This window comes from Ranitomeya variabilis, chromosome 2, assembly GCF_051348905.1.
Source record: "Ranitomeya variabilis isolate aRanVar5 chromosome 2, aRanVar5.hap1, whole genome shotgun sequence".
Classification (NCBI taxonomy): domain Eukaryota; kingdom Metazoa; phylum Chordata; class Amphibia; order Anura; family Dendrobatidae; genus Ranitomeya; species Ranitomeya variabilis.
This window is the reverse complement of record NC_135233.1, coordinates 936,114,614-936,140,496: the sequence shown is the minus strand read 5'-3', so window position 1 is coordinate 936,140,496 and position 25,883 is coordinate 936,114,614. Positions and strand designations below refer to the sequence as shown.

Sequence of the window (25,883 nt, the reverse complement as noted above, 5' to 3'; positions counted from 1 at the left end):
TTAATGCGCACAAGGTTGTACGCACCACGAAGGTCTATCTTGGTGAACCACTTGGCACCCTTAATCCGGGCAAACAAGTCAGACAACAGCGGTAAAGGATACTGAAATTTGACAGTGATCTTATTTAAAAGCCGATAATCAATACAAGGTCTCAAAGATCCGTCCTTTTTTGCCACAAAAAAGAATCCCGCACCAAGAGGGGAAGAAGACGGACGAATATGTCCTTTCTCCAGAGACTCCTTGATATATGAACGCATAGCGGTATGTTCAGGTACCGACAGATTAAACAGTCTTCCCTTAGGAAATTTACTGCCTGGGATCAAATCTATAGCACAGTCACAGTCCCTATGAGGAGGCAGTGCACTGGACTCAGACTCACTGAAGACATCCTGATAATCAGACAAATACTCCGGAACTTCCGAAGGCGTAGAAGAAGCAATAGACACAGGCAGGGAATCCTCATGAATACCACGACAGCCCCAACTTGAGACTGACATAGCCTTCCAGTCCAGGACTGGATTATGGGTCTGTAACCATGGCAGCCCTAAAACAACCAAATCATGCATTTTATGTAAAACCAGGAAACGTATCACCTCGCGGTGTTCAGGAATCATGCACATGGTAACCTGTGTCCAATACTGCGGTTTATTTGCTGCCAATGGTGTAGCATCAATACCCCTAAGAGGAATAGGATTTTCTAATGGTTCAAGAGTAAAACCACAGCGCTTAGCAAATGAGAGATCCATGAGACTCAGGGCAGCACCTGAATCTACAAACGCCATGACAGGATAAGATGACAGTGAGCAAATCAAAGTTACAGACAGAATAAATTTAGGTTGCAAATTACCCACGGTGACAGGACTAACAACCTTAGCTATACGTTTAGAGCATGCTGAGATAACATGTGTAGAATCACCACAGTAGTAGCACAAGCCATTCCGGCGTCTATGAATTTTCCGCTCATTTCTAGTCAGGATTCTATCACATTGCATTAAATCAGGTGTCTGTTCAGACAACACCATGAGGGAATTTGCGGTTTTTCTATCACATTGCACCGAATTAGGTGTCTGTTCAGACAACACCATGAGGGAATTTGCGGTTTTGCGCTCCCGCAACCGCCGGTCAATTTGAATAGCCAGTGCCATAGTATCATTCAGACCTGTGGGAATGGGAAAACCCACCATAACATTCTTAATGGCTTCAGAAAGGCCATTTCTAAAATTAGCGGCCAGTGCACACTCGTTCCAATGTGTCAGCACGGACCATTTCCGAAATTTTTGGCAATACACTTCAGCCTCGTCCTGCCCCTGAGACATAGCCAGCAAGGCCTTTTCTGCCTGAATCTCAAGATTGGGTTCCTCATAAAGTAAACCGAGCGCCAGAAAAAACGCATCAAGATCAGCCAATGCCGGATCTCCTGGCGCCAGCGAAAAAGCCCAATCCTGAGGGTCGCCCCGTAAGAACGAAATAACAATTTTTACTTGCTGAGCAGAATCTCCAGATGAACAGGGTCTCAGGGACAAAAACAATTTACAATTATTCACGAAATTCCTAAACTTAAACCTGTCTCCGGAAAACAGTTCAGGAATCGGTATTTTAGGTTCTGACCTAGGATTTCTGATAACATAGTCTTGTATGCCCTGCACACGAGTAGCCAGCTGGTCCACACTTGTAATCAAGGTCTGGACATTCATGTCTGCAGCAAGCATAGCCACTCTGAGGTAAAGGGGAAGAAGAAAAAAAAAAAACTCAGAATCTTCTTTCTTATAATCCCTCTTCTGCAATGCATTAAACATTTAATACTGGCCTGGCAAACTGTTATGACCCCAATGGCGAGGGTCTCAGAGGAACGTGGAAGTCTGCAGAATACAAAAATCCAGCTCATAGGGCAGTGGTAACTGGTTTGACCATATATCTACTCCTAACGCCAACACTAGAAGTAGCCGGGGATCATTCCTACGTTGATTCTAGATGACACGCGCCAGCCGGAGAATCTAGCTACCCCTAGTAGAGGAAAACAAAGACCTTTCTTGCCTCCAGAGAAGGGGACCCCAAAGCTGGATAGAAGCCCCCCACAAATAATGACGGTGAGGTAAGAGGAAATGACAAACACAGAAATGAACCAGGTTTAGCACAGAGAGGCCCGCTTACTGATAGCAGAATAAAGAAAGGTAACTTATATGGTCAACAAAAACCCTATCAAAATCCACACTGGAAATTCAAGAACCCCCGAACCGTCTAACGGTCCGGGGGGAGAACACCAGCTCCCTAGAGCTTCCAGCAAAGGTCAGGATATAGATTTGGAACAAGCTGGACAAAAATACAAAACCAAAACAAATAGCAAAAAGCAAAAGGCAGACTTAGCTGATATAACTGGAACCAGGATCAGTAGACAAGAGCACAGCAGACTAGCTCTGATAACTACGTTGCCAGGCATTGAACTGAAGGTCCAGGGAGCTTATATAGCAACACCCCTAACTAACGACCCAGGTGCGGATAAAAGGAATGACAGAAAAACCAGAGTCAAAAAACTAGTAACCACTAGAGGGAGCAAAAAGCAAATTCACAACAGCAAGGTAGTCGTGGGCGAGCTTTGATCCCGACTCTCTCTGGCAGCCTACAGACAGTGTGTCTCAGTCCTGGTGTGCTGCTGTGTATGTGGTGCTTCCCACTTACTTTTGGCCTGCAGGCCTCTTCAGACTCCAGGAATCCTTCTTCTCGAACAAGGGCAGCAAATAACCCAGGAGAAATATGGTTAATAGAAACCAAGCTTTTACTTTGAGAATGGCAGTCTGTACAGTATTTACAAGCAGGTTCAAAGGATAAGGCCCAACGGGTTGTCATCTTTCCCACATGTACCGGATACATCTTTAGTTCTGGTTCTCGGGATAGGTAGCATATCCCCCTCTCTGGCTTTCCTAGCCCTTTGGGATCTTCCTCACCTCTAGCAGTATATCTAGATTGCAATATCTTCCGCCCCATGTGGTCTGAGTCCATCTTTTCCTATAGTTTCACAAGCTGAGTGTGTCCCTGACCCCCAACATCCATCTTGTGGTTGCCCTTGGCCATTAGACAGAATCACACGGAAGGGTATTTGCGGCAATCCACTGCCCCGAATATTAGGCTCATGCTGTCCCTAGCAGCCAAGAGTACTGCTGCGAACTCACTACTGCTATCGGATTAACTGACGGTCCCTTCCTACCTCTGTCACTAACACTCAGTTCCCCCTCCCAACTGGGCTGGCCACTTCAGTTAATGCTGTCCCAGCTAACTTCTGCCCCAGAATGGTATTATACCTTTAGCATATACAAATGCATCAAAATACATTTAACCCTTAAGTATCAGGGAGTAACCTTGAAAATATGTGAAAGAGTCTGGTACCATTGTAGCTTACTCCTTCTAGCTGCCGGGAGTATGCATATCGCATACATCACCACTGTTCACAGCTCAAAAATCGGCGAATCCTTGCAGCGCCCAGCAGGTACGCTGGGGGGATTTAAAAGTCTGCAGTCACACGGAGTGATTCCAGAATTTAATTTTAGGCCAGACAACCGCTTTCTCCCTGTCTACAGGTTACCTAATTGTTGCAACACAGAAAATATATAAAACAACAGGTAAAATAGGCCATTGCATCATATTCATACAAATGTTTTTCTATTTTTCAGAAAAGGTGCAGACAGCTCTTCCACTCATTTACATCTATATCAGGCCTTGCACAGAGGGGTAGTAATCACGGTCACAGGAGTTGCGACTGCTAACAGGCCTGTGTGGGAGGGGGCTTGCCAGAGCCAGCCTTGTTTTTCAAGTGCATCCTCATACGTACCTCCAGTTAAAAACTATTGCAGAGCAGCAACCCATTGACTCCCTGCCCTGCACTTACTCTAGAACAGGGGTGGGGAACCTCAGGCCCCAGGGCCAGTTACGGTCCTCAATGACCTTTTATCAGGCCTTCAAGCAGATTCTCTTGGGCAAAAAGCTGTATTTTGATTGCCACAAGCTCATTAATTTCTTCTTGCTCTGTTAGCACACGCACACAGTGTTCACTACTGAACATTGAAGGGCATGCAATGAAAGATTATGTCCTGAAACCAGTGCCAGAGTCAGGATGTACTTTGTGGGCGGAGTTTGAACGGCCCCTGAAGGATGATATAAATATCCAAATGGCCCTTTGCAGAAAAAAGATTCCCCACCCCTGCTCTAGAATCATAGGCATACTCTGAAGCTGTGGGCCTCTGATAGGCTAACTGCTGTACGATAAATGCAGGGAAGGGAGCCAGTCAGGAGAAGGAGGAAGAAAAGAGAGCCATTTGGCGTGGGAGTGAGGTTAGAGTAGAATATAGTATAGTACGAGGAGCACTGTGGGGGCAGACCACAGTGGCACAGTGAATTTATTACTTTTAGATAGGTGCCACATACAGCTCAGGCAAAAATTAAGAGACCACCACATCAAAACCCTGTCATGGGCAGCCCAATCTCTAGACCTGGACCCCATTGAAAATCCCTGGAATGTAATCAAGAGGATGATGGATAGTCACAAGCCATCAAACAAAGAACTGCTTAAATTTTTGCGCCAGAAGCAGTGTGAAAGACCAGTGGAAAGCATGCCAAGACACATGAAAGCTGTGATTAAAAATCATGGTTATTCCACAAAATATTGATTTTTGAACTCTTCCTGAGCTAAAACATTAGTATTGTTGTTTCTAAATGATTATAAACTTGTTTTCTTTGCATTATTTGTGGTCTGAAAGCCCTGTTTTGTTTTTTTAATTTTGACCATTTTTCTTTGTCAGTAAAAAATACAAAAATTATTGCTTGGAAATTCGGAGACATGTTGTCAGAAGTTTATAAACTAATAGAACAATTTACATTTTACTCAAAATTATACCTATAAAGAGAAAAATTAGACAAACTGAAAATTTTGCAGTTGTCTCTTAATTTTTGCCAGAGCCTTATAGGGGCAATGTTACTACATGAGAGCCACATAGGATTGTATTATAAATGTATGGTGGCTACATAGGGAGACGTAGTACTATATAGGAACCATATTTGGAGACATTATTAATGTATGGAGCTACAAAGGGGAATATTTCTATTATATCGGGGCCACAAAGAAGATCGTTACACCTGCAAGGGGTATGTTAGATTGACAATACTTCTGTATGGGTGTTATGGTGGGGGAAATTCTATTGTACTTGGGTACAAAAGGGACATGAGCATTATTAAAGCATAGAGGAAACAGGGGAACATCCCTTCTATACTGTGGGACAAAAGGGAGGTACTGTCACTGTAGAATAGTAAGGGAAAAGTGGAAATGATTGTTACATGTCGCAGTGTCGAGTCCTTGCTGGTAGAAGTTGGTATAATGAATGAGAAAAGAGAAAATGAGAAAATAAATTACTTCAACAAGAGACATCATTGGTGAGCCTCTGGAGTTACCTGCACTGTATATACTAATACCTTCCACTATACAGTCATTGTATTGGGCTAATATTAGTGTTAGTACAGTGATTTGTAATAATTATCAGTATTATTTATTTCCTGTATGTGGTATTATTGGCATATTGGTCTTGGTATAGTGGACTTCGGTAATAGTATGGGGGTAATATTTCCTAGATGGTCATGTTCACACTTTCAGGGTCTGTAGCCAGTTTACATTACAGGTTCCACACACCAAATCTGCAGCACTTTACAGCACAATACAAGTGAATTGCATTTTTACAAAATCCCGATTCACACGTTGCGGAAAGAATAAGTGATTCGGTGAATAACGATGATCACAAAACTGGGGACGGTAAAAACCGACCAGAATCATGTTCTCTGGGGTCTCAGCTAGCCCCAGTAGCGGAGATTTTCCAAAGCTGAGGGCCGCTATACCTTTATTTCTCAGCGCCGTTAAAAAGGGGCACTAAGGAATAAGGCCCCTTAACTGCCAACGTTAAAAGGCGTATCGGCGGTCGTTAAGGGGTTGAAGGGAGCCTGTCACCATTAATATGCAGTCTAATCTGTAGGCACCATGTTATAGAGTAGGAGAAGCTGAGAAGATTGATATATAATTTTAGGAGAAAAGATTGATTCGATATCACTTGGGTTTTAATTGCCATGCTGTGATGGTCTTCAGTAAGGAAGAGGGGCCTCAAACAGTCCCTGGAGCTGGGACCCTATCTATCCCTGTTCTGGGGGTACTCTTAAAAGGTAGAGTCCAAGTGTCTGACCTTACTATACCACTGTAAAAACCCTAATCTGTCCACTCCCCCACCCCATAAGGCATGGGAAAGAAATGAAAGGTAAACCAGACACAAAGACCAAAACAGGGATAACAGAAAACTGCTATAATACAAAAGCACTAACCAATAATAAGGAGGAGGAGGCTAGGGACAGGGAGGAATAAACTAAATACGAAAAGAGAACAGGAGATAAATACACACATATAACAGCAACCTACAAAACACCACAACTCCAACTCCAAAATTCAACTATTTAGCTTTAGAGGACAGGAAGATGTATTCCCAATAGCAACAACAGACTCTTATTCAGCACAGCATCTCCTAAGAGCAAAGAAGTAGAGCTTTCACCAGCAGGTCAGAGAGGGTCTGGCCAGGTTTTATAAGGAGAGATAACGACCAGATCAGGAGCAGCTGAAATGGAGCTGCATGTTTCTGACCAGTGTAGAAATAATCATTAACCTCTTCAGCACCAAAGAAAATCAAATTAATTTAATATGGGATCCAAACACCCAGGCTAAAGGGAAGATCTGCGATTCCCAATATGCAGTGATGTTCTACCCCCAGATCTCTCAGGTAGGCGTGACACACTCATGACATTAATTCTTTAATCCTCCTTAATGGGCGGTCTCATCAGTGCCATTTTATTTTGTATATGTGTGCTTACAGAGATAGCTGTCAGTCACTGACAGGACGGCCCACTGGACCGAAAGTCCCAGAAAAAGCAGAGGTTTAAAGGATTAAAACAGGTTGTAGTGAATATATTCTTACAAAACTATATATCAGTCCGCTCAGCTCCCCTTGCATGGGACCTGCATATTGGACTGGATTTTCATGGTGACAATTTCAATTTAAAGGTGACAAATCTAAAACCTACTTTGTATATTTGCATGACAGCAATATCATTTTATGGCAGTTACAGTATATGGAATTTACTAGTATAGAAAGGTAGGAGACAAAAAAAGCGCAAATAGGGTTTTATCCCCAGGATTGTTTCCAATCAATTATGAGAGAACTGATATCTTTCTGTGGAAACTTCCTGAAGAAGAAGCCATGTGCTTCGAAACGCGTTGAATAAATCACCCGAACATCTTATAACCATCATTTGTCGCAGCAGCGCGGATTTTATCCACATTCATCTATTATAGCAGTATATGGAATTTGACAGATGATGTATGCATAAAGGAACATATTGATAAGAATGGCAATCATGGAAAAAAGTGAGCACAGTTCTTACTAAAGGATATAACTGCTACTTACTAAGTGACTAAGGCCAGATGAAAAAGACTAAAACAAATTCATTCTAATATATGGATGGTAACAGTAAAGTCCAATATGGAGGACTGATCCTTTAGACTTTCAATGTTTTAGTTATGGTTTTCTTGAAGCAGAAGAACATAATGCATCTATTGCAGTCTGAAGTTCTTGAAAATTTAATTTGCTTTCTACCATTGTAACTAGTTACAGATACGTTTTTATTTTTTTTATGCAGGTTCAATTTTCGGGCTTTACGTTGGACCAGAGCCATGATGTTTGCTATTGATGAAATTAATAAACGCACAGACATTCTACCAAACATTACTTTAGGTTACCAAATTTTTGATACATGCTTTACTATCTCCAAATCTGTTGAAGCCACCTTATCATTTCTTACTGGACAGAATGAAACCCACCCAAACTTCCGCTGCAGTGCGGGAGCACCATTAGCAGCTGTGATTGGAGCAGGAGGATCAGCTTTGTCCATTGCCACTGCCAGAATACTCGGGCTCTATTATTTTCCACAGGTAAATTCTTCATTGACTTTATATGTATATTATATAAAATTTTAAAATATTGTTAATTAATTCAGTATGTAAATTTTCAGTACAGTGAACTCCATATGTGTGTGTCCCAGGATATAAGAAAGACTTGTCAGCTCCTGACCATATTAAAGCTTATTGATCAATGTTGGTTGAAAGAATCATCTCCTTCACGTAAGGAATTTGTGAATAAAGTTGTTTGCAAAAAAGAATATACATAAAAAGAGGAGTGGTGAGAAAATGTAATGATTTATGGTAGTACCGTGGCTAGATAGATCAGGTCTAGCTTCTGCCATGCTGACAAGGTACAGAGTTTTAGGAAAGAACATGTTATAATGAGTGAAAGATTAGCTCTCATATTGTGTGTTTATATACATTATAAAAGCTTCACCAAATGCTTAATGTCATTGTTTGGATGTAATAAGCATAGCATACAACACTGGATGCCCATATGTATTGTATGACGATGTCTGTGCATTCCTTGGATGTACCTCGATGGGATCTGTTTGTGGACTGGATTTGTGGAGGGCGAGGATAGGATAGCACACGGACAGTGCACTGACCCATGTTATTCATTGGTGCTGTTGGGAAAAAAATGGCAGCATGCAGCACTCTCTCCCAAGTCTCGGATGAAACTCAGCATTCAAGTCTATGGGTAAGAAAAAAAAACAAAAAAACGGATACCACCCAGAAAGTCCGATTTTTATGGATACATCTACATATATAATTGCCAGTTGGGACTTCTGGCTGCTGTCCCCAAATCCCATAAGGCACTGCGGCAGTGCTACTTGCGCCTGCGCAAGTGACACACACGTCTGCGCTATTCCCATGCAGGCGCAATAACAGCCGCGTCATTACTACACATGCGCGGGAATAGCGGTGACATGTATGTCACTTGCCCAGTTTGTGGCTGCAAGACCACGAACTGTGCCTGCGCAAGTGACTATTCCCGTGCAGTAACAGCCACAACTGCGCACTCTAACCGCTCTACCCACGCATGCGCGGTAACGCAATGTTAATTTCACCGCACTCCCAATGCGATAGCATCGGGCCTATTTCTAGTTTCTACTATAAACAGAGGAAACTGGATTTGATCATGTACATATGTTAAGGTAGCTGAATGAAAATGGATTGGACATGAACATCACATGGACAGAAAAAACAGACGCAAGGATGGCACATGAATGTAAATTGAATAAAAATCATCAGTTTTCTGAATGAAACTCACTATTTCTCATATGCAGGTCTGCATTCACACATCTGGGTGAGAGTTGCCATCTGAGAGAAAGGGAATGATTTCCTCAGGTGTCATCCTAGCTACATCTTACGGTAGTTTAATCCTAGTTGCGTCTTAGTTGCATCAGCTTTTTCTTCATTCCCTTTTTCACTGAAACAGATTGATCTTTTTTATCCATTGACTCTTAGCAATGAATCAGTTAAAAATGGAAAATACTTGGATGGAAAACTGAGGTAAGTCTGCATTTCTAGTTTCATCCATGTCTGGAGACTTGGACCCGTTTTTAATACTGTTGTGTGTATAGATCAATAAACCTTTATGGGTCAGTTTGCTGTCCGAGAAGAATGTCGACAGCACAGGGACGTGTCACACAGATCATGTGACCTAAGATCTAAGACTAGTAGACATAGTGTAGCATATATAACTCTATCGGATAGGCATTGGTATTATTGGTTGCACGCTCTTTACAAGGGTAGCTTCACACCAGCATATTATCAATATTAGTGCTGTCTGTGAAAAAACGGACAGCACAAGGACTAATGTATTCAATCAGGCAGTGCAGATGAGAGATTTTTTTTACTGACCAAATGTACAAAAATGTGACAAAAATCACAGCATGCACTTTTTTTTTCCGTGCATCAGACGAGACTCACTAATTCAAGTCTGAGTGCACAAAAAAAAAATCGGATTCCATACGGAGCCACCATTTAGCATTCATTTTTTTCACAGATACATTACAATTCTATAAAATAAGAAACTGTAAATGTTCTTGTAATTAACAGCTGCTGTAAAAAAAATGGATTGCATGCACATGACAAGTGAAAAAAAAAATTGTCTGTGTTTTCTGGATGAAACTGATGTTTTTTATGTGCTCGTCTGAACTTAGCCTAAGGCTAGGGTCACATTACCGTATTCTCCACATCTGAGAAAAACGGTCATATGCTAATCACCCCCTTATAAGACTGATTAGGGTTTGATGAGTTTGATCACAGTATGATCAGAGGGGGATCCATATTTCTCAGGTGTGGAGAATAATAATAATAAAAAGTTTCTTCAACTTCTTTCTCCATTCTATCAACTTGTCAAATTCATCTGAGTATGGTCCGATTTTTTTTCACGGACCCACAGACTTGGGTCAAGTATGGTCCGATTATTGGAAGCAAAACATCCATGCTGTGATTTCTTTCCTCAGACATGCGCACAGACTCATTTGATAATCCGAATGTGATCTGATGTTTTGTCTGATAGTACTCGAACTGAAACTACGGTCGTCTGCACGAGCCCTATACGTGATTAAATGTGCAATATGCTTTGCTGCCTCACAGATTATGGAGCTATAAAACAAGGCTTGCTGAAGATAATTCCTATTTACTAGTGATGAGAGAACATGCTCGTGTAACGTGTTATCCGAGCATGCTCGGGTGCTATCCAAACATCTTGGGCGTGCTCGAATAATATGTCCGAGTCCCTTCAGTTACCTTATCTAGATAATTTCTAAAGATGTTGAACAACACTGAGGCCAAAGCCTTGTGGTACCCCGCTTGAAACACTCTTCCAATTGGATGTGCAACCATTTATTACCACTGTTTGAGCACGATCATTGAGCTAGTTATGAATCCATCTAACTGTAGCCTTGTCAATCCAATAATCCAATACTTGGTCATTTTTCAATAAGGATAGTATGAGATACTGCTCAAATGCTTTGCTGAAGTCGGGATTTACTATTTCGAGACCCCAATTCATGTGGACCAGGAGATTTAGGCTGTGTGCCCACGGTGCGCTTTTATGAGTTTCTGCCGCGTTTTTTGCCACAGCGTAAATGCATAAAAACGCTTAAAAACCGCATTCTCATGCACTCCTATGGGATTCCGCAGTTGCTGTGCCCATGCTGCGGATTTTCCCGCTGCGGAATCGCATAGCGGTAAAATCCCCAGCATGTTCATTATTTCTGCGGAATCGCGTCAATTCCGCAGCCATAGGATTGCATTAAAATGCTCTCTTTACACATGTGGCTATACCCAACATGCGTAAAGTGACCGCTTCATGTGCGGATGGTACCCGGGTCTGGAGCAGAGGAAACTCTCTTCCAGGCCCTTGGGAACCATATTTCTGTAAAAAAAAGAATTAAAGTAAAAAATATGGATATACTTGCCTTCTGATGGCCCACAGAGTCCTCCTGGCTCTCAGCGGTGCACGCGGTGGCTTCCGTTCCCCGGCATGTATTGCGCAAATCACCTGGGATGATGTCGCGGTCGCGCGACCGTGATGTCACAAAGGTCCTTCGCGCAAAGCATCCCTGGGAACGGAATATACCGGGAGCACCGCTGAGGAGATCGGGGGCTGTCGGAAGGTGAGAATAACCATATTTTTAATTTTTTTATTATTTTTAACATTCTATCTTTTACTGTTGATGCTGCATAGGTGTTTTCGGATCTTGCAGCACAGTAGAAATCCACTATTCCTATCTGTACAGCATCAATAGTAAAAAGTTGGTCACACTTGTCAAGCACTATGGTTGACAAGTGTGACCAACCTGTCAATCACTTTTCCAAGCGATGCTTCAAATCGCTTGGAAAATGCAAGCATTCTGCAAGCTAAAAACGCTTGTGTTTTGCGGGAAAATGTGTGCGAATTCCGCATGTGTTTTACTCGCAGCAGGGAGTTACGGAAATACTGCGGACATTTCCGCAGCATTTCTGCAACGTGGGCACATAGCCTTAAATTCATTAATATTAACTGAGTGTTCCCTCACTATCTCTCTGTTTATAGATAGTTTGAATTCTTTATTCCTCTATGGCACCTTAAAGATCAGCTGATGTTACAATTGTTTTCTTAGAGAACACAGATGCAAAATAGGAATTTAAAAGTTTGACCTTCTTAGCATTGTAGCGCCCCCACTGCCGCAGGGCCGAGAGGTACCCGGTACCGGGCCTCTGAGTCTCTGTTCTGGGGTTGTCACGGTGGCTAGACCCGGTCCGTGACCCTGCTGTGGGGCGTACAATAAAGATGGAGGTATGGGATGATGTAGATGGTGTAGTGTAGGTCGTAGTAAATAACGAGGACACCAGGTTGCAGTCTCTTTTCCTCTTTACTGAAGGTTTTAGAGTCCTCAGTCCAGAGTGCTGTCAACAGGGCTGTCAAAGACCGGCCGGTCCAAAGGCACATCAGGAGTTCCCTTTACAGGTGGGAATCAGTGTCTACCTTCTAGCGCTGGGTGTTGTAGTTCTTCCCTGCTGAGCTCCCGGGATAGTCCTCACAACTGATTCTGCCTGTCTCTCATGTTCGTTCTCTCCGTCCCCCAGGTGATATGGTAGGACGCACCCGTATGACGGGGTAGGCCTGGAGTTCTTCCGGGACCCTAGAGTCGCCCCTCTCCCACAGCTGCCTCCGTTGTCTGCTTAGGTGATTTGTGTGAGACAGCCAACCTATAATTGGCTGTCCGGCCGTGGTTTGCAGTAGTACTTAGAGTCTCTTACTTGCTCGGCGTTCCGGCCACCGACTGTTTGCGCCTCAGAAGGATGTTGCCTCGGTCTAACAGCACGACTCCTTCTGGTCCTAATTCCTCTTTACTGTATTCCCGTTGTTCACTGGTTAGTTCTGCTCTTAGGAGTCTGCCAGGATCCCATCCCTGACAGGTCCTCTCACTAGCTCTTCCCAGTTACTTCTCTCTCTGTCTTCCTGTCCAACCCCCAGTTTTACCAGAGTGTGAGGAGTGGCCTACTAGATAGAACCACCCCCCCTGGTGGCCGGAGTGTGAAGTGTAGTGTGAGTGTTACCTGGTCAGAGAAACTCCTTTAGTGCAATCAGACATAACATCACTCCCCTTAGTGGCAGAGCGACATTACCCCCCCGGTTACATCCAGTACTCCCGGACTGGGAAAACAAGAACAACATTACATGTTAACAGAAAACACACAAAATTTTGAAATATCATAAACAATTAAACATAGCAGTGCTTCCCTTTATGGGAGGTGAGGACTCTTGAACGTTGCGAAAGTTAGGTCATGCACAGTTTATGACTCTCAGTTCAGTGGTTGAAACAGCGGGGACCCCGGGTAAACAAAGGGGTCCCCTTTTAGAAGTTTGTGGAGCAATTCACCATCCATTACTCTATTGTCCATTTTAAAACCTGTAACAAAAGATATATACACAAACATTTTCAACTAAATAACAGCCCTTATTAGTATCTCTAAGTTTTGTAGCGGAGGGGAATTTGATTCTGAGTGCTGGATGTGGACCTTCGCAGCACAGGGGTTGCTACTGGCCTAACAGGGCCCACTATACTTGCTACCCCTGGTGTAGTGTACTGCCTTCTAGCTACACTTTCAGTGAGTCTGGGTAGCACTGGCAGGCTGAAGCTCTCAGGGCTGCTGCTGCTGGCAACAGTAGGTACGGCAGGCTCACCGATAGCAGAGGGAGGATTTGCCGGTTCAACGGTTGGCATGGCATCTTCAGGTAGGGCTTATTGAGGTTGCAGGGCCGGATGATCTGGTACCACCACTGTTTCTGGTGGGTCCGGCTGTTGAAACGTTAGAACAGGTACCACGATGGCCTGATTTATCTGAGTCCAGGACTGGGGAAAGTCACCAAGGACGGTATGGATCATCTTCTCCTTTTCCACCGGCGGGGAGATTCCTGGGGCCGTGTCCCTCTCTCTCAACTTATCGGGGCAGACCTTAAGGTGATCCCTGGATACCGCTGTCGAGGTCTCCCCTCTGTCCTTGCTGATGAGACAGACCTTCGTGTTGTCGAAATTCGGATGGCAGGATGGTATACGGTTCTGCTTCCCATTGGTCATCGAGCTTGTGTAGTCTCCTCTTTCATTTAAGTACTTGCTCACCAGGTGACAGGGGAATCGCAGGAGTGTGCTGGTTGTAGTCCCTTTCCTGTTTTTGCCTAGCCTGGGCGAGACTTCTTTCCACGCACTCCTGTACTTTGCGGTACCTTCGCTGCCTTTCTGCATCCCAATCTGCATCCGGCGAGGTATCTTCGGGGACTAGGACCCCCATGTCCAGATCAACGGGTAACTGGCAAGGCCTTCCCCTCATTAGGTACGCTGGAGTACAGTTGGTGGAATTTACTGGGATGTGATTGTAGATATCCACCAAGTCAGGCAACTTTGTCGGCCACAGGTTCCGTTCCTCTACGGGCAAGGTCTTCAATAAGTCAATCACCACCTGGTTCATCTTTTCGCACATCCCATTGGTTTGAGGATGGTACGGCGTGGTTCGGATCTTCTTACACCCGTACAGTTGGCAGAACTCTTGGAACACTTCTGCTTCGAATGCTGGTCCCTGATCAGTCAGTACCTTCTCCGGGTAGCCATGGGGCCTACAAAAGTACTGCTGGAAGGCCTTGGCGGCAGTCCTGGCCGTTAGATCCTTGACAGGTACAACCACCAGAAATCTGGAGTAGTGATCTACGATGGTAAGAGCGTAGATATAGCCGGACCAGCTAGGTGTCAACTTCACATGATCCAGCGCGACCAGTTCGAGCGGCCGTTTGGTGATGATAGGCTGCAGGGGAGCCCGTTGGCTGCCACGGTCCTTTCTGCGCAGGCTACATGGACCGCACTCCCGACACCACTTCTCAATGGCTCTCTTCATGCCAATCCAATAGAACCTCCCTCGGAGTAGCCTCTCTAGCTTCCTCCATCCGAAGTGTCCGGCTCCATTGTGGTAGGCTCCCAGAACCATTGGCGCATCTCGCCTTGGCACCACTATCTGCCACACCAATTCATGAGTACGTGGGTCGATGCTCCTCCTGCACAGCTTGCCATCATGGATAAACAGTTTGCTTCTCCCCTTCCACAGCTGTTGGGTTTCCTGTGGATCATCTGGGCCGGGATGCAACCCTGCCTGCGTCAAGAGCTCTTTCACCCGACGGACCGCGGGGTCACCATCCTGAGTTTCTGCCCATCCGTGATGGGGCAGGGGATTCAGCGTGGCATCCGGTTGGTTCCTGTGCCTGTTCTTCACATGATGAGAGTTCTGAGTGGCTTTGGGGCGATGGAATGCAGGCAGCTCCACCTCTTCAAGTGCCTCCGGGTCTTCTCCCGTTTCTGGCAAATTGGGCATTCGGGACAAGGCATCGGCATTGGCATTCTTGTGTCCTGCCCGGTACATGATGGTGAAATCGTAGTTGGACAGCCGGGCCATCCACCGCTGTTCCAAGGCCCCGAGTTTGGCAGTATCCAGATGCGTTAGCGGATTGTTATCCGTGAAGACGGTGAATTTCGCGGAGGCCAGGTAGTGTTTAAACCTCTCTGTCACTGCCCAGACGATGGCAAGGAATTCCAGCTTAAAGGAACTGTAGTTATCAGGGTTTCTTTCCGTGGGACGGAGTTTCCTGCTGGTGTAAGCGATCACCCTTTCTTTGCCTTTCTGGACCTGGGACAGCACGGCTCCTAATCCCACATTGCTGGCATCTGTGTACAGCACAAACGGTTGGTCGTATTCGGGGTAAGCCAGTACCTCTTCTCCCGTCAGTGCCGACTTCAAACAAGTGAAGGATCCCTCCAGCTCCTCGTTCCAATCAAAGGGGGTGTTCCTCCCCTTGGTCCTCTTTGGTTGGCCCACCAACAGGTTTTGCAAGGGTGCGGCCTTCTTGGTAAAGTCCTTAATGAACCTCCGGTAATAGCCTACCAGCCCGAGGAACTGCGGGACTTCGTGAAGGTCACTGGGCTTTGGCCAGTCCTTGATCACCGTGACCTTGTCGGGGTCTGGGGCCACTCCTTCAGCGCTCACCACATGGCCCAGGTACTCACTTTGGGTTTTAGCAGATAACACTTGGACGGTTTCACCTTTAAGCCAAAGTTGGACAGGGCTTCAAACACCTCGGCCAGGTGCTTCAGATGGTCTTCGTAGGTCTTAGAGAAGACAATGACATCATCCAAATACAGCAGCACGGTTTCAAAGTTCATGTGTCCCAGGCAGCACTCCATCATCCTCTGGAACGTCCCGGGAGCATTGCACAATCCGAAGGGCATGTAATTGAATTCGCAGAGACCCATTGGTGTCGTGAAGGCCGTCTTCTCTTTGTCCGCCTCCGCTACAGGAACCTGCCAGTACCCACTGGTGAGATCTAAGGTAGAGAAGTAGTTAGCAGATTTTAAGGCAGCCAGAGACTCCTCTATCCTGGGCAGTGGGTATGCGTCCTTATGTGTAATGCGATTCAACTGCCTGTAATCAACACACATTCTCATTGTACCATCTTTCTTTTTAACAAGGACTAACGGAGCTGCCCAGGGGCTACAGCTGTCTCTCACCACCCCAGCCTCCTTCATTTCCCGCAACATGTCCTTGGCACACTGGTAATGAGCTGGGGGTACAGGGCGATATCTCTCTTTTATGGGTCGGTGATCTCCCGTGGGGATATGGTGTTGGATCCCTTTCACCTGCCCAAAATCTAAGGGGTATTTGCTGAATACCTGCTCGTACTCGTGTACCACCCTGTAGGCCCCCTGCTTTTGATGGGATGGGGTAGAGTCAGTGCCCACATGCAATTCCCGACACCAGTCTTTCGAGTGCTCTGCAGAACCGTTGTCCTCCGCCACGTTTGACGGGACCAAGGGTTCAGGTGTCTGTATCACACTATTATTAACAGTGAACAATTTGGCAAGCGTGGCATACTTGGTGAGGTGAACCTCTTCCTCCCCACAATTGAGGACACGTACGGGCACACGTCCCCTGGCGGACGTCGACCACCCCCCGGGCTGTCAGAATAGTAGGCCTATTGTCTGAATATACGGGTTCTACCAAGGCCTGGTAGTCCTTTCCCCTGAGGCCTATGGCTGCCCGACACCATATTAACATTTCACTCCTGGGGGGTATCGCGATGGGGTTTGAATCACTCACAGTGACACGACCAATCTCACCACCAGTCAGCTCTACCTGCTGTCTCTGCATCAGAGCTCTGATTTCCTTCTGCAGGGCACATTGCTCACTGTGGCCAGCGGTTTCTGCCACCTGTTGCAATAAAACAATAACTTCTGCAAGACAATTTTCTATAACATTAGTACCAAGAGTCATCATGGGATTACATTCTCGACGGTCAATATCAACAATCACAATCCCTTGGGTTTTCAATTCCACCCGCCCCACCTTGATGGTGACCTCCTTATACCCCACTTGTGGCAACGGCTGACCATTACTGGCTATTATGGTGAAATCATCGTCAGGGCCACAAGTAATATTGGTGTCCTCCCAATACCGTCTATTAAGCACGTAAGGTATAGTCGTCACCTGAGAACCGGTGTCCAGCAAAGCGTTCAAGGGAATTCCATCAACTACTACAGGGAGAACTGGTCGTCCTCCAATGTACTTGGTTCTCCAATGCTGCGGGCCTTACCGTCCTACTGCTGGGGGTTGGCCCTTTGCCCCAGGGGTTGCTCGTTTAAAGGACAGTACCTTGCAAGGTGGCCCACCTGGTGACAGCGGCGGCAGATGGGTCGTCCGTCCTGGTGGAAGCGATCGTCGTTCCGGCCTCTGGTCGGCGGAGTCCTCCTCTGTCGCATCCAAGGGACATCCTCTGGTCTGGAGGCCAACTGGATCTTCTCCTTGGGGGCCTCCTGTAGGGACTGCACCGTCCGGGCCAGGGCAGCAATGCTCTTGGTTAGCTCCTGCATCTGGAGGCGAAGTCCTGCAGGGGAGTCGTCCTCTAGGCTCTGGGCATCGGTCTCGGCGGCGACTGGGGCATCCGACGCCACCTCCTGGTGGTATGTGAGAGCGGGGCGCCGGGGAGGTGCTGCACGGCTTGGCTGTCGCTCCTGCAATGCCTGGATAGCTTTATCTTTGAATTGCGCAAAAGTCAAGTCTGGATTTTGCATGGCCAAGAAGTGCAATTGGCCCCGCTGGTGTCTGCACAGGAGCCCCTCAATGAACCGCTCCTTCAGGAGTTTATCCTCATCCTGCATGCTGCCGGGGTCACTCTGCTTAATGGCCCGCATCGCCTCCTGGAGATTAAGGGCATAGTCCCGTAAGCTATCCTGCGGTCTCTGTTTGCATCCATAGAAGGTCAGTTTAATTTCTGTAGCAGTGCGAGTATCGAAGGTGGCTTTAAGCTTTGCGAAAATCTGCTGTGCAGTTCCCTTATCCTCGGCGGGCCAGGACTTCAATTCTCTCAGAGCCGCCCCAAAGAGTTGGCCGGTTATCATATGAACCTTCTGAGGCTCTGTCAGGGGATAGAACTCGAGCAGGCTGCAGAGCCCTTCCTTAAAGTCAGTGAATGTATGCGACTCCCCGGAGTATCGCGGGAGCCAGGCCGCTCCGGGCAGGTACGGCATAGAGAAGGGCATTATGGCCTTTGTGGTAGCGGCAGTGTCCGACTGACTGCTGGGGGCAGCGGGTTCTGCGGCAACCGGTGGTGGTATTAGGGCCGCGGCTTCGCCCGCTGCGGGGCCCGGAGGTGCCCCTGTGTCCCCGGTTGCGGCCTCCTCCTCCGCTCCTCCCGACTCGGACATGGCTGGCCCTTCCTCCACTAACCTGCTGGAGATCGGGGTTCCTCTTCCGGGATCGGCACGTTACCGCGCTTTCTCGTTCCGCGCTTCTTTTGGCCGGTTCCACCCACGAAGCTGTGTCTCCTCCCTCCGCACACTGCGATGGCGAATCGTGGCGAGAACTCTTGGCGGCAATCGTCGACGCACTGTCTTTGCAATAAGTTACAGTCCAAGCACAATAAATCATAATTCCAAGGCACACATGACCTGATTCTTCAGGCTTAAGTAGATCCTGTTCGTGACGCCAGTTTGTAGCGTCCCCAGGGCCGAGAGGTACCCGGTACCGGGCCTCTGAGTCTCTGTTCTGGGGTTGTCACGGTGGCTAGACCCGGTCCGTGACCCTGCTGTGGGGCGTACAATAAAGATGGAGGTATGGGATGATGTAGATGGTGTAGTGTAGGTCGTAGTAAATAACGAGGACACCAGGTTGCAGTCTCTTTACCTCTTTACTGAAGGTTTTAGAGTCCTCAGTCCAGAGCCCTGTCAACAGGGCTGTCAAAGACCGGCCGGTCCAAAGGCACATCAAGAGTTCCCTTTACAGGTGGGAATCAGTGTCTACCTTCTAGCGCTGGGTGTTGTAGTTCTTCCCTGCTGAGCTCCCGGGATAGTCCTCACAACTGATTCTGCCTGTCTCTCATGTTCGTTCTCTCCGTCCCCCAGGTGATATGGTAGGACGCACCCGTATGACGGGGTAGGCCTGGAGTTCTTCCGGGACCCTAGAGTCGCCCCTCTCCCACAGCTGCCTCCGTTGTCTGCTTAGGTGATTTGTGTGAGACAGCCAACCTATAATTGGCTGTCCGGCCGTGGTTTGCAGTAGTACTTAGAGTCTCTTACTTGCTCGGCGTTCCGGCCACCGACTGTTTGCGCCTCAGAAGGATGTTGCCTCGGTCTAACAGCACGACTCCTTCTGGTCCTAATTCCTCTTTACTGTATTCCCGTTGTTCACTGGTTAGTTCTGCTCTTAGGAGTCTGCCAGGATCCCATCCCTGACAGGTCCTCTCACTAGCTCTTCCCAGTTACTTCTCTCTCTGTCTTCCTGTCCAACCCCCAGTTTTACCAGAGTGTGAGGAGTGGCCTACTAGATAGAACCACCCCCCCTGGTGGCCGGAGTGTGAAGTGTAGTGTGAGTGTTACCTGGTCAGAGAAACTCCTTTAGTGCAATCAGACGTAACATCACTCCCCTTAGTGGCAGAGCGACATTACTGCAACGACCAGGACTCTGGGGCGCTGCAGCATCATTTTTGACCACTTCACCATTTTCATCCTGTAAAAATCCTATAGCATCTTTGACTTTTGTTTTCCTTTTGATATGCCCCTGAAATCCTTTTTAATTGCTTTTGGTCTCCCTTGCAAGCCTTACTTAACCCCTTTCTGACCTCAGACAGGACAGTACATCCGAGGTCAGATCCCCTGCTTTGATGCGGGCTCTGGCGGTGAGCCCGTATCAAAGCCAGGACATGTCAGCTGTTTTAAACAGCTGACATGTGCCCGCAATAGCGGCAGGTAGAATCGTGATTCACCCGCCGCTATTAACTAGTTAAATGCCGCCGTCACGTGATCGGGGGTCAGCGATGCATAGGCATGACAACCAGAAGTCTATTGGAGACCTCTATGGTTGTTGATGCCGGATTGCTGTGAGCGCCACCCCACTCTACTACATAGGAGCGATCTGAGCTTTGCTCCTAAGTAGCAGAGGCGATTGAGTTGTTCCAGCTTCTAGCCTCCCATGGAGGCTATTGAAGCATGGCTAAAGTAAAAAAAAATGTTTTAAAAAAAATTGAAAAAAATAAAAAAAATGTAAAAATTTAAATCACCCCCCTTTCTCCCCATTCAAAATAAAACAATTAAAAAAAAAACAAATATACACATATTTAGTATCGCTGCGTTCAGAATTGCCCGATCTATCAATAAAAAAAAGGATTAACCTGATCGCTAAATGGCATAGCGAGAAAAAAATTAGAAACGCCAGAATTACATTTTTTTGGGTCGCCGTGACATTGCATTTAAATGCAATAATGGGCGATCAAAAGAACGTATCTGCACCAAAATGGTATAGTTAAAAAACGTCAGCTCGGGGTGCAAAAAATAAGCCCTCACCCAACCCCAGATCACGAAAAATGGAGACACTACAGGTATCGGAAAATGGCGCTTTTGTTTTTTAGCAAAGTTTGAAATTTTTTTCACCACTTATATAAAAAACTAACTGTACTACCCGGCTTCGCTCGGGTTAATGACTGCTGTTAGCAAAATAGAATGTGTTAACAAAAATTTATTCTGCACACAAAAACCACAAAACAAATAGATAGAAATGTAATTATTAAAAGGCAAAAACTAAGCTAATAGAAGCATTTCTTAACATATATTAGCTTTGTTATACTGAGAATGTCTTTGTTGCCTATATTAACCAATCAGAGCTCAGATTAATTAACTGTAGCAAAATAGAAGCTGAGCTGTGATTGGTTGCTATTGGCAGCCTGATAAATCCCCAGCCAACAGGAAGCCCTCCCCCTGGCAGTATATATTAGCTCACACATACACATAATAGACAGGTCATGTGACTGACAGCTGCCGTATTTCCTATATGGTACAATTGTTGCTCTTGTAGTTTATCTGCTTATTAATCAGATTTTTATTTTTGAAGGATAATACCAGACTTCTGTGTGTTTTAGGGCGAGTTTCATGTGTCAAGTTGTGTGTGTTGAGTTGCGTGTGGTGACATGCGTGTAGCAACTTTTTGTGTGTCGAGTTGCATGTGACAGGTTAGTGTAGCAAGTTGTGTGCAGCAAGATTTGTGCATGGCGAGTTTTGCACGTGGCGAGTTTTATGTGTGGTGCGTTTTGAGTATGTGCAAGTTTTGTGTGAGGCAACTTTTGCATGTGGTGCAACTTTTGTACATGTGGCAATTTTTCTGTGTGTGCAAGTTTTGCATGAAAACCAAAGCTCCCGACGTAAGGACCTGAACCAATAAGAACAGGACAGGGAATATTAATAATATTAATTAATTTATTTTATTAAGTGACAATAGTGACAAACATTAATTGAAAATATATAGACATAAAATTAATTATAAAAATACATATATTGATAAAAAGATTATTGTGCACACTAAAGGCCGCAACACTTATAGGGCAAGCCAGATCCTCATAATAAGTTATAGCATATATGGCACATTATCCCAATATACACACTAAAAATAATAAAAAAATATATATAAAAATTATGTGTATAAAAATCAATTTGTGCCAGTGATATAAGGATATCACAAAAGAACTCCGAACAATTCACTCTCAAATATCAAAGTGACCATGAAGAAAATATATATAAGTGCTATGTGCAAGAGTTGAACCACCATTAAACATACATAAGGTGCCAGAAAATGACCAAAGGGCCAAAAAGTGCTATGTGCTTATGGAAAAATGCCAGTTACTTACAATGGTAGAGCAAGGGAATGACCCCAGGCTGCCAACGGCTAATTAGTGTGCACCCTAATTGTCTATATATTTTCAATTAATGTTTGTCACTATTGTCACTTAATAAAATAAATTAATTAATATTATTAATATTCCCTGTCCTGTTCTTATTGGTTCAGGTCCTTACGTCGGGAGCTTTGGTTTCCATTTTCTAGTGGTTTCTCACTACAAATATCGCACACGTGGTGGTCCATCAATTATAATATATTATATATATATATATATATACATATTTTTATAAAATTTTATTATTATTTTTATACTTTGGTGTCATTACTGTGCGGTTTTACTAAGTTTTGCATGAGGTGAGTTTTCCATGAGGTGAGTTTTGCACATGTGGCGAGTTTTGCGTGAGCCTAGTTTTGCATATGGCGAGTTTTGCATGTAGCGAGTTTTGCGCGTGGCGAGTTTTGAGTGGTGACTTTTGTGTTTCGACTTTTATGTGGCGAGGTTGATGTGTGTGTGGTGAAATGTGTGCTGAGGGTGGTATATGTGTTCAAGCACGTGGTAGTGTGTGGCGCATTTTGTGTGTGTGTTCATATCCCGGTGTGTGGTGAGTATCCCATGTCGGGGCCCTACCTTAGCAACTGTACGGTATATACTCTTTGGCGCCATCGCTCTCATTTTTTAAGTCCTCATTGTTCACATCTGGCAGCTGTCAATTTTCCTCCAACACTTTTCCCTTCACTTTTTCCCCATTATGTAGATAGGGGCAAAATTGTTTGGTGAATTGGAACACGCGGGGTTAAAATTTCACCTCACAACATAGCCTATGATGCTCTCGGGGTCCAGACGTGTGATTGTGCAAAATTTTGTGGCTGTAGCTGCGACGGTGCAGATGCCAATCCCGGACATACACACATACATACATACACACATTTAGCTTTATATATTAGATATACCTGTATGTAATCTCCTGTATATAGTATATACCTGTGTGTCATCTCACCTATATATAGTATATATATCTGTGTTCATCTCCTCCTGTATATAATATATACCTGTATGTCATCTCCTCCTATACATAGCATATACCTGTATGTCATCTCCTCCTGTATATACTATATACCTGTAGGTAATCTGCTCCTGTATATAGTATATACCTGTGTGTCATCTCCTCCTGTATATAGTATATACCTGTATGTCATCTCCTCCTGTATGTAGTATGTACCTGTATGTCATCTCCTCCTCTATATAGTATATACCTGTGTGTCATCTCTCCTGTATATAGTATATATCTGTGTGTCATCTCCTCCTGTATATAGTATATACCTGTGTGTCATCTCCCCTGTAAATAGTATATACCTGTGTGTCATCTCCTCCTGTATATAGTATATACCTGTATGTCATCTCCTCCTGTATATACTTTATACCTGTGTGTCATCTCTCCTGTATATAGTATATGCCTGTGTGTCATCTCCCCTGTATATAGTATATACCTGTGTGTCATCTCTCCTGTATATAGTATATATCTGTGTGTCATCTCCTCCTGTATATAGTATATACCTGTGTGTCATCTCCTCCTGTATATAGTATATACCTGTATGTCATCTCCTCCTGTATATAGTATATATCTGTATGTCATCTCCTCCTGTTTTAGACCTCGTTCACACGTTATTTGGTCAGTATTTTTACCTCAGTATTTGTAAGCTAAATTGGCAGCCTGATAAATCCCCAGCCTACAGGAAGCCCACCCCCTGGCAGTATATATTAGCTCACACATACACATAATAGACTGGTCATGTGACTGACAGCTGCCGGATTCCTATATGGTACATTTGTTGCTCTTGTAGTTTGTCTGCTTATTAATCAGATTTTTATTTTTGAAGGATAATACCAGACTTGTGTGTGGTTTAGGGCGAGTTTCGTGTGTCAAGTTGTGTGTGTTGAGTTGCGTGTGGCGACATGCATGTAGCGACTTTTGTGAGATGAGTTTTGTGTGGCGACATGCGTGTAGCAACTTTTTGTGTGTCGAATTGCATGTGACAGGTTAGTGTAGCAAGTTGTGTGCAGCAAGTTTTGCGCATGGCGAGTTTTGCGCGTAGCGAGTTTTATGTGTGGTGCCTTTTGAGTATGTGCAAGTTTTGTGTGAGGCAACTCTTGCATGTGTTGCAACTTTTGTGCATGTGGCAATTTTTCCGCGTGTGCAAGTTTTGCGTGTGGCGAGTTTTCCATGTGGCGAGTTTTGCACGTGTGGCGAGTTTTGCATGTGGAGAGTTTTGCGCATGGCGAGTTTTGAGCGGCGACTTGTGTTTCGACTTTTATGTGGCGAGGTTGGTGTATGTGTGGTGAAATGTGCGCTGAGGGTGGTATATGTGTTCGAGCACGTGGTAGTGTGTGGCGCATTTTGTGTGTGTGTTCATATCCCCGTGGTGGTGTGGTGATTATCCCATGTCGGGGCCCCACCTTAGCAACTGTACAGTATATACTCTTTGGCGCCATCGCTGTCATTCTTTAAGTCCCCCTTGTTCACATCTGGAAGCTGTTAATTTGCCTCCAACACTTTTCCTTTCATTTTTTCCCCATTATGTAGATAGGGGCAAAATTGTTTGGTGAATTGGAAAGCGCGGGGTTAAAATTTCACCTCACAACATAGCCTATGACGCTCTCGGGGTCCAGACGTGTGACTGTGCAAAATGTTGTGCCTGTAGCTGCGACGCCTCCAACACTTTTCCTTTCACTTTTTCCCCATTATGTAGATAGGGGCAAAATTGTTTGGTGAATTGGAAAGCGCGGGGTTAAAATTTCACCTCACAACATAGCCTATGACGCTCTCGGGGTCCAGACGTGTGACTGTGCAAAATTTTGTGGCTGTAGCTGCGACGGTTCAGATGCCAATCCCGGACATACACACACACACACACACATACACACATTCAGCTTTAAATATTAGATGACATGCTAAAACCAATGATGTCGTTCAAAAGTACAACTCGTCCCACAAAAAATAAGCCCTCACATGGCCGTTTAAGTTCTGTGTTCATCCATCCTGGTCTCTTTAAATGCTTCCAATTCTTCTTTCTTTTCATCATTGTTACTGATTGTGCAGTGAGAATTTCATTTATATAAACATACAAAACAACACTTTATTGGCATAAGAAATAAAAACAATTAAAATCAATACGTCACTACGGACCACCTGGACAACCGATACATATACACACCAAATAGTATGCAGCCTGTCAATAAATCTCATTTACATAGGCAGTTGTAGTAATAGCATCCTACCTAGCGGCTCATGGGGAATCTAAATAACCACAAAAGCTCCCATATATATAGTGGGACATTAGTCCGAGCTATAAGGGCATGGTACCCGCAGCAAAATGCAACCCACCTATGTTAAGACAAGCTGAAGTGTCCAGGGGGCCGAGTGGACCGTGACCCCACGCGTATCGCCTCCCGAATGAGGCTTCGTCAGGGGAAGTACCTAGCCTACCAATATGGCAGTGTATATATACATGCATCATCAATGCCTTAAGCACCTACCGGTGTGTCAAAAATCGTAACATGGGAGCGGGGCTAACGCGTCACTCCCAGCCGGAAGTGACATGCCCCAGAAGGCCCAGTGGTAAAGCACATAGAGCGCCTGCGCCCGTAAAAGATAGAGACCAGCACAGGGATCGCGCATGCTCAGTAAGGTGCGGAGAAGTGTACTCAAAA

At 45.3% G+C, this 25,883-nt stretch overlaps 1 protein-coding gene across 1 annotated transcript in view; it reads left to right on the top strand.

Moving 5' to 3' along the window:
- The window catches only part of LOC143808244 (vomeronasal type-2 receptor 1-like), a 327,061-nt gene that overhangs the window by 113,341 nt on the left and 187,837 nt on the right, over positions 1-25,883 (top strand). Inside the window, exon 2 of the mRNA XM_077290698.1 lies at positions 7,714-8,005. Coding sequence (XP_077146813.1) covers positions 7,714-8,005 — 292 coding nt within the window. The remainder of the gene's footprint in view (positions 1-7,713; positions 8,006-25,883) is intronic.